Genomic DNA, 15,395 nt, shown 5'->3' with positions numbered 1-15,395 from the left:
GACGTAATTGCTCTTTTTGGCTTTATTTGACTTTTTCATCCAAAGCACTGTTACACGTGGTATTAGTTTGGCCCTTTGAAATGAAGCATACTGAAAATTTCAAAATAAAAGCCTTGAATATTTTTACATCAGCTACTTGTGTTTTGAGCATTATATAACTATTTTAACCCAAGGACTATTACGCATGGGATTAGTTTGGCCCTTTGAAATGAAGTTTAACAAAACTTCCAAAATAAAAGCCTTGACAACATTTTAAATCGTACCGAACGGTGCACGTCCGCCTCGCTTAACGTTCTTGCGGTTCTCCGCGTGCCACTGCTTACGTCGCGGCGTTCTTTGGCGTCGACGCCGATTTGTGGCGCGACGACGCCGGGCCCGAACCCCACGGCCGCGCCTTGGCAGGCCCCGGCTAAATTTCTTCCGAAATTTTCTAGTTATTCTTTATTTTTCATCCGTAACCGTTAATGCGGCTCATACCGCTGCGTGCACACCTACAAAAGAGGTATCAAAACGTGCAGAAAATTCACGCCATTCCAGCTATTACTTTTGGTGGGATTCGGGATTAACATGGCGACATAATTCGCAAAAAACTACGAAAAAAACCCCATTATAACTCAATGGGAAAAATCCTAGAAATACCCTATTTTTGAGGATTTGCTGTGTCGTCACAAATTCACCTAGAAATGCCATTCAAATTTCATTTTGTAGATACGTCTGTGATCTCTTCGAAAGTGAAGACGGCTCGTCGATACCAGTTATGGTTTGTCCACAATTTGCCTCTAAGCGACCCAAAGTTTCTCATTTTTGCTCATATTAGAGTGACAGCCGACCTCGGTTCATATCTGGGCACAACATTTCTTTCTCTCATCACTGTAAATGCTCTGAGTGAGGTACAGATATGAATCTCGGGACTATCGCAGAAGACACATTGAACTGTCATACGCTTAAAACGCTTTTCGAATATGTATTACGGTTCCCGAACAAGAAGGATTTGTTTCCAATGCTTTTTTTCAGTAAAGTGTGTTTGCTCAAACACACTTGTGTGTTTGAGAGCTCACAGCTCAGAGCTCACACCTGCTGAGACCATTATTTGCCATAGCAACGGAACTCAAGAGGCTATTGGCTGCTGGTTAGGACTACGAATACGCATCGTTGTAGTTCTATCTATCCTCAGTTGAAACAGATCAGGACTGAGAACTGGCCTTTACAACTACTTGCTGCTTTGGGCTGTATATAACTGATTTAACTCAGTAACTGTTACACATGGGATTAGTTTTACACTTTAAAATTAAGCATATTGAAAATTTCACAATAAAAGCCCTGAATATTTTTACATGACGTAATTGCTCTTTTTTGGCTTTATTTGACTTTTTCATCCAAAGCACTGTTACACATGGTATTAGTTTGGCCCTTTAAAATGAAGCTTAACAAAAATTTCAAAATAAAAGCCTTGAATATTTTTACATCAGCTACTTGTGTTTTGAGCATTATATAACTATTTTAACCGAAGGACTATTACGCATGGGATTAGTTTGGCCCTTTGAAATGAAGCATCCTGCAAATTTCAAAATAAAAGCCTTGAATATTTTTACATGACGTAATTGCTCTTTTTGGCTTTATTTGACTTTTTCATCCAAAGCACTGTTACACATGGTATTAGTTTGGCCCTTTGAAATGAATATTAACAAAAATTTCAAAATTAAAGCCTTGAATATTTTTACATCATGTAATTGCTCTTTTTGGCTTTATTTGACTTTTTCATCCAAAGCACTGTTACACGTGGTATTAGTTTGGCCCTTTGAAATGAAGCTTAACAAAAGTTTCAAAATAAAAGCCTTGAATATTTTTACATGACGTAATTGCTCTTTTTGGCTTTATTTGACTTTTTCATCCAAAGCACTCTTACACGTGGTATTAGTTCAGAACTTTAAAATGAAGCATACTGAAAATTTCAAAATAAAAGCCTTGAATATTTTACATGAAGTAATTGCTCTTTTTGGCCGTATATGACTTTTTCATCCAAAGCAATGTTACACATGGGATTAGTTCGGAACTTTAAAATGGAGCATAATAATAATTTCAAAATAAAAGCCTTGAATATTTTTACATCAGGTAATTGCTGTTTTTGGCTTTATTTGACGTTTTCATCCAAAGCACTGTTACACATGGGATTACTTTGGAACTTTGAAATGAAGCATACTGAAAATTTCAAAATAAAAGCCTTGAATATTTTTACATCAGGTAATTGCTGTTTTTGGCTTTATATGACTTTTTCATCCAAAGCACTGTTACACATGGGATTAGTTTGGAACTTTAAAATGGAGCATAATAATAATTTCAAAATAAAAGCCTTGAATATTTTTACATCAGGTAATTGCTCTTTTTGGCTTTATTTGACTTTTTCATCCAAAGCACTGTTACACGTGGTATTAGTTTGGCCCTTTGAAATGAAGCATTCTGAAAATTTCAAAATAAAAGCCTTGAATAATTTTACATGACGTAATTGCTCTTTTTGGCTTTATTTGACTTTTTCATCCAAAGCACTGTTACACGTGGTATTAGTTTGGCCCTTTGAAATGAAGCATACTGAAAATTTCAAAATAAAAGCCTTGAATATTTTTACATCAGCTACTTGTGTTTTGAGCATTATATAACTATTTTAACCCAAGGACTATTACGCATGGGATTAGTTTGGCCCTTTGAAATGAAGGTTAACAAAACTTCCAAAATAAAAGCCTCGACAACATTTTAAATCGTACCGAACGGTGCACGTCCGCCTCGCTTAACGTTCTTGCGGTTCTCCGCGTGCCACTGATCACGTCGCGGCGTCCTTTGGCGTCGACGCCGATTTGTGGCGCGACGACGCCGGGCCCATGCCCGACGGGCGCGCCTCGGCAGGCCCCGGCTAAATTTCTTCCGAAATTTTCTAGTTTTTGTTAAAATCCAAGAGTAGCCGTAACAGCATTAGTTAGTATGCCTGATGGTATCCATCTCTCCTAAACCTGTCAGGGACTTTTATAGGCTACTTCAATGCACAGTGCTCCCAGTAAATCACTAAACATCTGAGGATGAATTGTTATACCACATAAGCATCTTGGTTTCAGGGTGTTCTTTGTGGTAAAAACAGAAACTTTTCTTTGAGTTGGAAATTATTACAACATTTCTATTTTGTCATTTTTGCCCTATTTGGACACTGAATAAGTCTTAATTTAGTGAATTCACATTTTTTACACACATTTAATCTTCTAAGGTCGTTTCACCTGAATTAGAAACGACTGATCTAGAAACATGGGAATTGGTTGGATCTGGAGGCTTTGAAAATCACAGAATGCAAAACAATTGTGCTATTAAAGTAAATCATGTATTCTGTTTTAAAAGGGTAAGTGGTTCAAAAGAGGCAGAAAAAGATAGCAATTTTAAGTTTGTTACTCTGACATTAAGAGCCAAAGGAACATATATTTAATATATGAATCTTAACAAATAAAATATGACTTGTACCAACTCTGCATCACATTCTGGTCAGCAATGACTTTTTCTACTTCACGTTATGACAAGAAATATTTTTATTTTGATAACAGTGAGAAATGTCTTTTCCAAGTGATACACATTTGCACTGTGGCTTGTATTTCCCTGGCAAGTCAGTCCAGCTCTTGTAACTCTGTCCATCAGGGACACTTTGAAAAGTCAGCATGTTCTTCAAGATTGATTTTCAAGTCCCAGTTTACACGGACAAAAAAAGAAAGGCGGTGAGGATGCAAACAGAAAGAGACTTAAAGTAAAAGGAAACCAAAGGGAGAGAAGAAAGAATGTCAATTTGGAAAGGCTGTTTTCTCAATTACTAGTTTTTACCTTGACATTACACTACATTTGTCAGTTTTGGTCATTAAACATCAAATGTTTATGTAAATCAGTGCTTTTGAGACTCATGTAAACTCAAAGATTATTTTAGTGACTTTCACCCTCCATCTCAAGGTTGGAAACCCTTGCAGTTACTTAATGAAGCAGGTCTTTAGTATATTGATGCAAAATGTAAGACAACATGTGACTACATTGCTACGTATTGCTATATATCATCATCCAGGACAAATGATCACTGAGATGAAAATGTGACATCTGAACCAGACAGTACTTTTTGAAAATTCACATATACTAAATCTTAATGTGTAAATCTTTCTGAAAAAGTTGCATATGAAACATATTATGAAGTAAGGAAAGAAATTACAAATATTATTTTAAACAGTATATCAATGCGGTCAAGCAGTGACATGAAAAAGCTCACAAAATCCAACTGAGACAAAATGTTCTTCATTTTTGACAAGATAATAACTACATATAAATTTTCATTATCAAAACTCTTTATGGCAATAACTGTTCATCAGATTTATCAAAGAAAAATGTCAGAAATTGTCACTAGTGTGGCATATGAGGAGCCACTGATTGTAATGATGGGCAGTTTTAATCTAATGGTTAAAAACAGCACAGTTCAAAATCATAAAAATGAAATAGCTTATGACTGAAACAATACTCTGTTACTATACCACACCAGGTAAGTACAAGCTACTGTGCAAAAAGTATATATCTCAGAAAAATGCATTATTCACTCCACATACAACAATATTAATTAATCTCTCTTACTTTTTTCATCTGTCCTGAAAATGACAACTATGACATTTTCATTTTAAGCAATATTTCTTATTTTTGGTAATTGCCTGGGCTATGCATGTCTTTCAAAGTGATTTGGAAAGTCTGGAACTGGATACGGAAACGGATCCAGGCTCAACTTCAGGTAAAACTTGGCCTGGCTAATGTCCCCATGATTTTCGTCACTCAAAAAAGTAAATGAGGACAGACTCGTATATTTGGGCAAGCCTATGACATGGACTCCTCTTTAAATCATGATATATGGTATAATTTATCATTTTTGGATTTGATCTATAACGTTCTGTATCTGTAATCCTTGTATCAACAAGGATTTCTGTGTTTTCTGAGCACGAATGTTAGCAGTAAAATAACAAAAAAAGAGAAAAAAACCAAACCTTGCTGGTGCTTGCTGTTTATGTAACATGAGTCAGTAGAGGCCCAACTGACCACTGTGTGGGAGAGTCCAAAGCATAGTGCAGCCACATCATTATAACACTGGCCAATAATTGATATTTTATATTTTAAAACCAAATTTTTACAGAAACTTTTTTGGAAGGTTTATCCTAATATGAAACTAAGACAATATAGCAGTAAAAAAAAACATAAAAATAAAAGCAACCTAAAGGGAACCTGAACTTTCTTTTTAACGTCTTCTGAATGTAGGCTATTTGCAAATTAAGACTCTTGGATTTTAGGATTATGACAGGAGTTTGTAATAGGAGCAAAGCAATTTTAAGGGTGAGAAAAAAAAATTAAGTCTTCTTTCAGATGCAAAAACACCGCTACTTGTACTGAAATACTAATAAATTCTAATAGCAGAATGACAACTTAAAATAAAAATTATTTTCAAAAATGATATTCTAATTTCTATCATTTAAAAAAAAACCTACTGGTCATTATTATATTACTTCCTTTACAAGGTCATGTTGTGTTGTGGTTTGAAACATAACAGAATGATTAAAAAATCACTATGAAAACTAAACCTTTATTTATCTACTGGCTCAAATACATGCTCCACATGCAGCAGAGTTGTGCAGAGTTGAAGATACACAAAGGTAATACAATAATCCTCAGCAAGCCAAATATATTATCCAGAATATTAATTTGTGTCATTGTTTGATTTATTAGGCTACTATAGAGGAGAATTTGCATCTAATTAATTTCATACATACCATAAAATTTACATAAATGTGCAAGGCGCTGCATGAAAGAACCTAGTTACCTATCAATAATACATTGCAATAACACGATACCTCTGCTATAATTAGATTCCAAAGCACATTTTTATCAATACAAATAAAACGTGAAATTGCATCCTGCACTGAAATTTGCTTCAGTTTAAGCCAAACAATGCACTGAAGCATTTCCATAATCCTGATAACATGTTGAGATTTAAACAACATGAAAGTAAAATTCAAAAGGACAGAAACATGGAATGTTGCTGCAGCTTTGAAGTGGGAACTGATTCAAAATCCCAGTGCAAAGCAAATTGTGTTTTGTTCCAAACAACAAAGACAATCAAAACTGTCGTCCCTAAAAATAACAATCACACCCTGTCACACAATCTCTGCAGTCTCTCCATTAGAAGAAACAAAACCCAAATTCTGCTTCTTAAAAAAGTCCTGGTTTCTGAACTCATCAGGCTAACTCACTACTTTTTAGATTTTACATATATGCAATTATAATGCATCTGTGTATTTGAACCAATTAAGTTCTATGTGAATGTCGTAAACTAGATATATAAACTATATATATATATATATATATATATATATATATATCAACATTTCATGAGTTTGATGATTTCTATTTGACCTGCATGAAAAAATTAAAAACATGAGCATAAAAGAGCTGGAGCCTTGAGTGAAGCAGCTCTGTACCACACTGCAATTAAATAATGAGCCAAAAATACAAAAGAACAGAGTAAGCAGTAAGAAACAGCTTTGAAATTTGTCATCCATTAGCAGGAAATGTTACAGAGAGAGAGAGAAAGAGAAAGAGAGAGCGAGAACTGATGAAGATCTTTAGTGTCCTTAGATGGACTTAAATGTGCTACTGTTATGCCATGTGTTACATAAGTAAATAAACCAACTGCTCATCCACCCACATACACATCCAGCCCACAAACAGGGCCACACAAGGATCAGATACTTTAGTTCAACAGGAACAGGTGGCAAATGTGCCTTAAGAGAGTAGAAGGACCTTGGATTATATAAGTTTCTAAATATTAAAACCTAAGTCACTTTCAAAAAGTGGAAAAGTTTTCATGTTGGCAGCTTAGAAAGTCCAATAATTTCGAATAACTTCCAACAAGCCAGTTAGGGTAAGTAGCTTTTTGTAGTCAATATTTTACCTATGAAGATCAATTTGAATGGCATATTTGTCATGTTTCTATTTTGAAGTTTAGCAAGGATAAATGACCTCCTGTGAACACAGTTTCTACATAGTTATCCTTAACATTAAACAATATGATGGTCCAAACTGGTATGTGATGACATTACTCTTTGTTATGTCACAGAAAACATATTTTTTCTTAAAAAGTGGAATGGAAGTTGAGAAACAACTTGGTGCTTTTCTGCCACCTTGTGTCTATTTCGTTGCTATGTGTCAAAAGCAGCGGGTAAAAAAAAAATCATATTTCTGATCCTGAAGATTGTAATACGAAGTTAATAAAAGAATATGTAGCTTAAGAACAATCTTAATACTTACTATTTTTCTGTTTAAAATTATACGCATAAAATGTTCATATGAAACGTTGATAGAGAAACTATTCAAATTTATTTAACAGTAAAATTAAGTGTTGAAACTTATTTTTTGTTTAGAAACAGAAGATCTTGGGTTTGGTTTTATTAGACTTTAAAGAACTTGAGATTTTAATTCCTAATCAGTTTTACAGATGTAAACAAATAAGTGACACAACTTCAGGGAAAGAAAAATGATATTAAATCTTTCACACAATGTAATTTGCATTTCTATGGCTTCAATAGGTCTTTTAACCATTCAGGCAGTTTTTACGCTATGATCACATTTGCTCATTCACAGACGGACTCACAGACTGGTGGGCAACAAGGGGCTCGTATCTTGCCCAAAGACATTTCGACATGTGGAGGCGGGGAGCTGGAACTGAATTCTCAATCAACCAATTGCCAAATGACTGCTTATCTCCACTGAGTATGAGATGGGACAAAATGCAACAACAAGATGCAGGCGTTTCTTAAAACTTTAAGCCTGTCATGATGCAAGTTTCTTCATACAAAAAGTTGTTTGGTTGCCATTTGTAAACTGCAATAGTATATTGTAGCATGTGCAGACATAAATTGATACAATTTTAAAACCAGCAGTAATGTGCTAACAAAACCTTCACTTCGACAGGTGCCAAATCATGTTGGAAAATAAAAACTGAATCTTCATGTGGCTTTTCAGCAGAAGCATGAAGTGCTCTGAAATTTACTGTGCAGACTTTGGACTTGTTAAAAAAAACTCAGAGGACAAACACCAGCAGGTGACATGGTTCCTCAAATCATCACTGAGTATAAAAACGTCCCGCTGAACCTGAAGCAGCTTGAATTCTGCAGCTTTCTCCTCTTCCTCCAGACTTTGGGACCTTTGTTTTCAAATTAATTGCAAAACATATTTTCCACTGAAAAGAAGACCTCGGACTATTGCAGTCCAATTCTTCTCCTTATTCAAGGTGAGACTCTTCTGACACATGTCATAGATTTGTCTGTATGGAAGCACTGAGTTCAGGTGAAGTCAAAATCCTTTCAATATATCAAAGTATCTAACTAATGTTTCACTTTTTGAACAGAATAACACTTGATAGCTTAACTTTTCAATGACATACTAATTTATTGATGTCTATATGTGAATAAATCTGCCTTTTTTCTGGCATTTATGTCAAACAAATAAAATAAAAAAAGGCTTCTGGGTTAAATTTATGATGTACTGATTTCTTTACGAGTCTCATTTAAAAAGTGGACCCATTGTCTCCCTGCTGCCCATTAGTGTCCACAAAACTGGTACATGATAGACACCATAATCACTCAGATAGGCTGAAAAAGTAAAACATGTCAAACTAATTTAAGAAATCAATATCTATCTTCTGACGCAAGAAATGCTCAAAGCTCTAGGGCCTTAAAGACACAGAATGGCTCTAAAAAGAATTCTATTAGAGACTGGCCCTGTTTCACTAACAGCGCTAAACACGAAAAATATGAAAGAACATGTTCTGCTTGTGGGGGGATTTGTGATTGCTTTCTCAGTCCATTGATTCGAACTCACCCTAAAGTCAATTCCCACTGTGGAGATGAAGCTGCCGGCGAGGAAAGCCCCGTCTTTGAAACGGACCAGTAGACAGGTTTTCCCAACACCGGAGTCACCAACAAGCATAACCTGCATAAAACACATGAGATGAAAAGTCGATTTGGAAAGATGGGATGAGAAGTGCTAAACATTGAACCCATGAATATTAATAAATTAGAACATCCAGACAAAAAAAGAGAATAAAAATCCTATGTAGGGGTGTGAAAAGACTGAACTTCCTGTGTATTTCTGTGTTTGGTCAGTGAAGAGTGCACCCATGACTGAGTTTGTGGACAGTGGATGTCCCTGCATCCTTCCTGTAAGTGTGTCCTTGCATGCAGAACAAACATACTTTGCTGTGCTTCTTTGTCACAGACACATGGTTTTCATTCAGAGCTGTGATTGGATTAAAGGTTTTATGTGATTACAGTTATCAAGTTAGCTGAGGGACTCTGGGACCCAGATATGGAAATCAAAAGTGGCTCCTGGGTCCAGAGAGGAAGCAGACAGATGAAAGACAGAGGAAGCAGAGCGAAAGGTGCAGAGAAACAGGGTCACCGAGCAGATGCACAGTTACAGTAGAAGATCTCACTCTCCTTTTTTCTATTATTTATTGTGATTATTTTCATTCAACAAGATTCATTAGTGACTAAAAGCTACAATGTTAACAGAGAAAACTATAATGCCTTGGAACAAGTCTTCAAAATCTGTTGATAGTTACAGATTTGAGCCTTTATTGAAGAATAACATGAAGAAAGTGGTTGCTGAAATGAAGCCAAAAACTCACATTGGTATTTGCTATAAGCAGTAAATATGCAGAAGAATGTGCTCCAGTGAGAGATGAGAGCATAGTTAAACGTTCTGGTCAACATGCAAAATGACAGAGCATTGCACATCAGCCTGAACACACCATCCATAACATAATGGTGATGACTGCATCATGTGCAACTACTTTTCAACTGCAGATCACATTTTATTGAAAGAAGGTTCTCTAAGATAATTATGTAATGGGAATGAACCCAACCTTTTCAGAATTTACTTGGATTAAAAATAGAAGCGTCACAACTTTATATTGGTCTACCACATAACCCCTCTCCCTCCCTCATATCCCTGCAGATACACTGAAGTCTGTAGTTTGTGGCAGAGTGTGGAAAAGTTTAATTTATACAAATAACTGTGGATTCATTTGTACAATGTCGCAATGTAGTGCGAAAAGAGCAACAAACTTGCTTCAAACAGTTGCTTCAAAAACATGAAGTAGGTGGCAGACGTGAAGCGTTTTTGACGCACACAATGAAAACCCGTGGGTGTGAATCTGTTTGTGTTTCTGTGAAGTGGCAGCTCTCCACTCACATGCGTGCTCTCTGAGGATGAAACCATGCAACAATTGCTTCGTGTGTGTGCAACGTCGTATCATCTGTAGCACGAAAAAAAAAGTGTACATTTGTTGTATAAAGTGGGCAACCCAGGATATGATCAAATCGCCCCTCACCTTTTTTCTTTATAACATTGTTTTCATCAAACTGACTGACATAAAGTAAATCTCACCTGCGCTGCTGTTTTACCTCACCTTGAAAGCGATGTCATAAAACTCGCTGCTGCTGCTGATGGAGGGTCTGCTGGGATGCACCACGCCGTTCATCTGAACAATGCTCGGGCTGCTCCACGCAGCTTTTCCGACGCCTTTCCCGCCTGGGCTGCCAGCTGACGGGCTGCTGTTAGGGGCTTTGCCTTTGGCTGCCTTTTTGCGAGACATCGCTTCCCCCCCAAAAAGATTTCAACAACTGCGGTGTCTCTCTCGGTTATTTCAAACTACAACCTAAAAGAAAACATCAACCAAATCCACGAGAAATTGGGTTGAAAGAAAGTTGCAGTGGTGCAGAAGTTCGCTGTTCTTTCACCTGTGCGTTGAACGCATCTTTGTTGGCAATTCGCTGCTTTTCAAAGTAAGAGGGAAAATGTCGCAAAACGCTGGCTGCGTCTTTCTGCAGCTTCCTGTTCCTGGTGTCCTTCTGGTTTCAGGACAACAGCCTCGGCGCTGAGCGCGGCAGCAGCATCAAGTGCATGTGATGCAGTAGAAAACTCCACCTTCACGGTAGATCAAAACTTACAACAACTGATTTAAAGCAAGCGGCAGAAACTCGCAAAACACGCTTAGACTTAAGAGGGGTGCCGATTAGGACAGAAAAGCTGGGATTGGCATACAAGAAACACACATATTGAAAGATTGATGATAAAAACAGGGCGTCACTGTCCTTGGTGCTGAAAGCCTGTCTTTACTTATATTCGGTTTTTATGAAGAGTAATATCAACAAAAACAAAACCAATCAATTTTGCAAACCATTATTTTGTAAATGTCATAAAATCCCACATTTAAAAGCATAAATTTAGAAATGTATATTTTAAAATCTGTATTTGCTTGCAGTCATATTTCTAGGCAAATATAAAAGAAATCTGCTTTAACCTGATGTTAAAATTGCATTTGGCAGTTCATTGTTTTATTTTGGTTGGTTCATTGTTTTATTTTGGAATAGAACAATGAAGGGAGCAAGTGAGAAGAATGACAGTCGTTTTTAAAAAATGTGTTCTGGAAAAACAACTGAAACACATTTGCCACCTGTGGAGCGTGCTTTACGTGCGATTTCAGGACAACGCCACACGAGGGTGCTACACTAACATAAAATAGAAAAATCAAATTTACACACCTGCAATGGACTGGCGACCTATTTAGGATGAATCATACCTCTTGCCCAATTAGAGCTTGAGATAGACACCAACCTTATAAAAACAAAAACAAACAAAAAAACAAACAAACTATGTTTTGTAAAAGTATTCACACCCCTCATAGTGTTTTACCTTCTATTACAAACACAAATGCCATAAAGACAAAACCAAGTCAACCGAAAAGTTTTATTTTGATCTCACCTGACCAGAAAACAGTGTTTGCAGTGTTTGTGTTTGCCTCATGGCAAAGGTTAAGCATGACAAGGAGTCGTTTTGTAAATAGATCGCACCACCTGAACTCTCATCTCTCCTCGGTCTGATCTCAGTCTTCCACAACCGGTTATTGCTTAGTTTAAGCAAAAGTCCATGTCGTAGGCATACTTTTATGAATTTCTACTGAAATTTTTGAAAGCTGGCCAGCCAGGTCAGGTATAAAATTGTGGAGGAGTTTCACCCTCTAAACTTCTCCACAACTTTCTCACTGATCTGTCTGCTGTGTACCTTGGTCTGCACAATGTTATTTGTTCACTAAGTTAAACAAATCTCCCAGGAGGTCAGGAAATAACTATAATCATAATCAGATTATATTACCACTGACAGATGTCTTTACTAATTAGGTCATTTCTTGAGACAACTAGTTGTACTTCCCAGTAATATATACATAAATTTGTGATTGCAACATTTTAAAGTGTGAGAAAATTCAAAGAGCTTTCATTATTTGTGCACAGCACTGTGAATTTGAGGGTCATTAAGACGTGGAAAATCACAGGTCAAAAAATTACATGAACTGCACTTTTCTAAAACTAAACTCAATAGGCTATTCCCCTGCGTCTCACCAGAATGCGACAAATGTAAATTAGATGATGGGACTCTGGGTCACATGTTTTGCTCCTGTCCTAAACTAATGGACTTCTGGTGCAAGATTTTTGAATTTTATAGCAATGCTTATGGCAAGCCTCTGTGTCCGGATAGGCATTTGATCATTTTGGGTTGCTCTAAATCCTCTCTTGCTCTTCCCATGTCCCTACAACAGTCTCTAATGTTTGGTTTAGTGGTAGCAAAGCGGGTTATTCTACGGGAATGGAAATCCTCTACCCCGCCTTGTTTTAAGAAATGGCTTAATGATATGGTGTCCTGTATCTATCTTGAGGAGATTCGATACTCTTTGTCTGACAATCATCAGAAGTTCCTGGATGTGTGGGGTCCTTTCAATAGATACATACAAAATAATAGGCTAAAATAACTGTCGTTTACATCTGGACCTGTATTTTCTAATAATTTATTTTACTCATTTACCGTTTCGTCATGTTTATTGTGATTATAACTTGTGTTCATCTTTTCTTGTTATTCCATATTCCATGGTGGGCTGTTTGTTTCAATGTCCTCAGAAATGTCTTTTACTCGCTTGGACTCTGTCTCATGCTCGATAACACTCTACAATCTGATGTGCATTTTATCCTCTTATCAGACCCTTTGTTAGCTGACAGTGTTTTGTTCTGTTCTGTGGATTTTTGTTTTGATGATTCTGGTTAGTTTTTTTTTCTTTTTTTTATCCTTGTTGTTTTGTCCTCTAATTTGCCTGTTTATTCTTGAAAATCATAAATAAATATTAAAAAAAAAAAATAAAAAATTACATGAAGGTTTAATGGTATGAAACAAAAACCACAGTGTTCTTTGCTCCTGTTGAGCTTAATTTGCTCTCAGTTGGAGTATTTCAGCTGATTCCTCTTGTAAATTAGGACACTCTAAAACTTAAACGCTGTGGCTATTCCTCTGCTTATTATGAGTTTAATGACCAACAAGATGAAGTTGATCTTTTTCCTAAATATCTGTTCTAGCACACAGTTCAGACGTACCAAGTGACTTGGTTGCAAACATACAGAGCATTCTGTCTCCAAATCTGCTGGCTGTCAGCATTTTACCACCCAATGCCAGCCGAAGAGCGAAGTGTCATTGGTTTTAAGAAAATCCAAACCTCAGGCTCCACCAACCCCCATGCACAGCTACCCATCGACAGCTGAGATTTGTTCTGCCCCCAAAGCAGCTGTCCACTGAAGCAACAGCTGTGCATTTTGGAGGGAATATAGGAAAATGTCACTGGAATCCATTCCTGGTTTCAGGGAAATTAAAAGCCTTGCAGAAATGAGTTAACCATACGTAGTGGCTGTGCTGTACGTTGGAAGGTTGTGACATATATTCAGTGTGCCATCTGCTTTTATGTACTTTTAAAGGTCTCTATTGAAATACGTGGCGACATAAAACTATAAACAGGTGTGTGAATGTAAACAGCAGAGCCAGTTCAGAGAAATTATGTAAGGTTGGTGTGGTCGCTCTGTTAAAACTAATAAAACAGCAAATATAATAAAGAAGTCTCTGAAGTGCTATAAACTGTGAAACAAAAGTCAAGCAGGCATCCAAACACTTCCACATAATAGCTGTAACACAAGCATCCTTAGAGGCATTTTAGATCACATTATGCCAACTCAAACAATCACAAAAGAGTAGCTTAAGTGTAAAAGTAAGTCAGTATTATGACTTTTAAAAGAAGGTAGACAGAGCTGGGCTGTAATGTGGCTGCATATGCAGACCCAATGCAGAAAGGTCATCAGGGCCTTAGGGTCATAACACTCTGCAGGCACACCCAAAGCAAAGGCATTTGTCAGTTTACCCAGGGTCAGGTGCCCCAAGTGTGCACTGGCTGGTGTGCAGCAGCCTGGCCAGTCGCTCAACCAAAGTCAGAGCAACTGTTGATCTCTTGGCATCCCCCTTTTTCAGCTGCCTTTGGACCGACTGTAGCGTGTGGGGAGGCGGGGGCACCAAGGGGCATCCTGCCAGACTTCACCCCTGTTTGTCAAGCCTTGGCGAGAGGAACCAACAGCAGACTGGCACTGCCAGGCACACATTCACTCACTGAGGCGTCTCCAAGAGAAAAGCACAGAGCAGCTTTGAGAGAGAGAGAAAAGAGTTGTTTACAGTCTTTTAAACAGACTTTTAGATAAACAGACCTTAGGGTAAAATAACCTTATTGTGTCAGATTAATAAATGTTAGCTTTACAAATAAGAGTTAAATAAGTCTAAATATTTGAAATTAGAGAGCTGTTACCATCTCAGTTACAACTTCAAGGGACAATTCATGTAGGTAATGGAAATGAAAATTACACACATGCAAGCATGGGAATTGTTTTTCCACCATTCTGCTGTCAGTTTGACAAAATAATGACAGAATGAATAGATCAGCATTTGTTTTTGCTGGGCCACAATAAACATTTTTGTTTACAGCAACATAATGGGATGCTGAACCTCATGTGTTTCTAAAACATAGCTATTTTAGAACCACTAAATATAGATATAGAATACTAAATATAGAATACTATATTACTATACTGCATATAGTAATATAGTATTGTATCTGGTTATGCATCCCTACATTTGGAATTTTAAAAATTACTTCATATCATACATAAAAACATATACTGTTTTTAAAATTACATTGAATTATATCACATTACAAGTATATTAAGACTAAGTTGTACCATGTTATATTGTGGTACAACTTTATTGTAATCCCACCTCATTGTGAATAGTCTTATTATATTTACGTCTAATATATTCCATTATAAACATATTTCTTAATCTCAAATCATATTTCATTGTCTTATCTCATATCAAATTACATCTAATTGTATCATATTGTAAGTGTCATTCTGTTGTACTGTATCATATAAAAT

The 15,395-nt window shown here is 36.6% G+C and overlaps 1 protein-coding gene across 1 annotated transcript in view; it reads right to left on the bottom strand.

Annotated features, from left to right (window-relative positions):
• LOC102233168 (ras-related protein Rab-26-like) overlaps positions 1-11,090 on the bottom strand; it is a 51,605-nt gene extending 40,515 nt beyond the window's left edge. Inside the window, exons 1-2 of the mRNA XM_023349345.1 lie at positions 10,514-11,090; positions 8,923-9,033 (exon numbers count right to left, since the gene is read on the bottom strand). Of these exons, the coding sequence (XP_023205113.1) occupies positions 8,923-9,033; positions 10,514-10,699 (297 nt within the window). The 5' untranslated portion in view covers positions 10,700-11,090. The remainder of the gene's footprint in view (positions 1-8,922; positions 9,034-10,513) is intronic.
• Positions 11,091-15,395: the final 4,305 nt, after the last annotated feature.

Source organism: Xiphophorus maculatus, chromosome 16 (assembly GCF_002775205.1).
Source record: "Xiphophorus maculatus strain JP 163 A chromosome 16, X_maculatus-5.0-male, whole genome shotgun sequence".
In the NCBI taxonomy this organism is placed as follows: Eukaryota; Metazoa; Chordata; class Actinopteri; order Cyprinodontiformes; family Poeciliidae; genus Xiphophorus; species Xiphophorus maculatus.
Note: the sequence above shows the minus strand (reverse complement) of the source record. Positions and strands in the feature narration are given on the sequence as shown.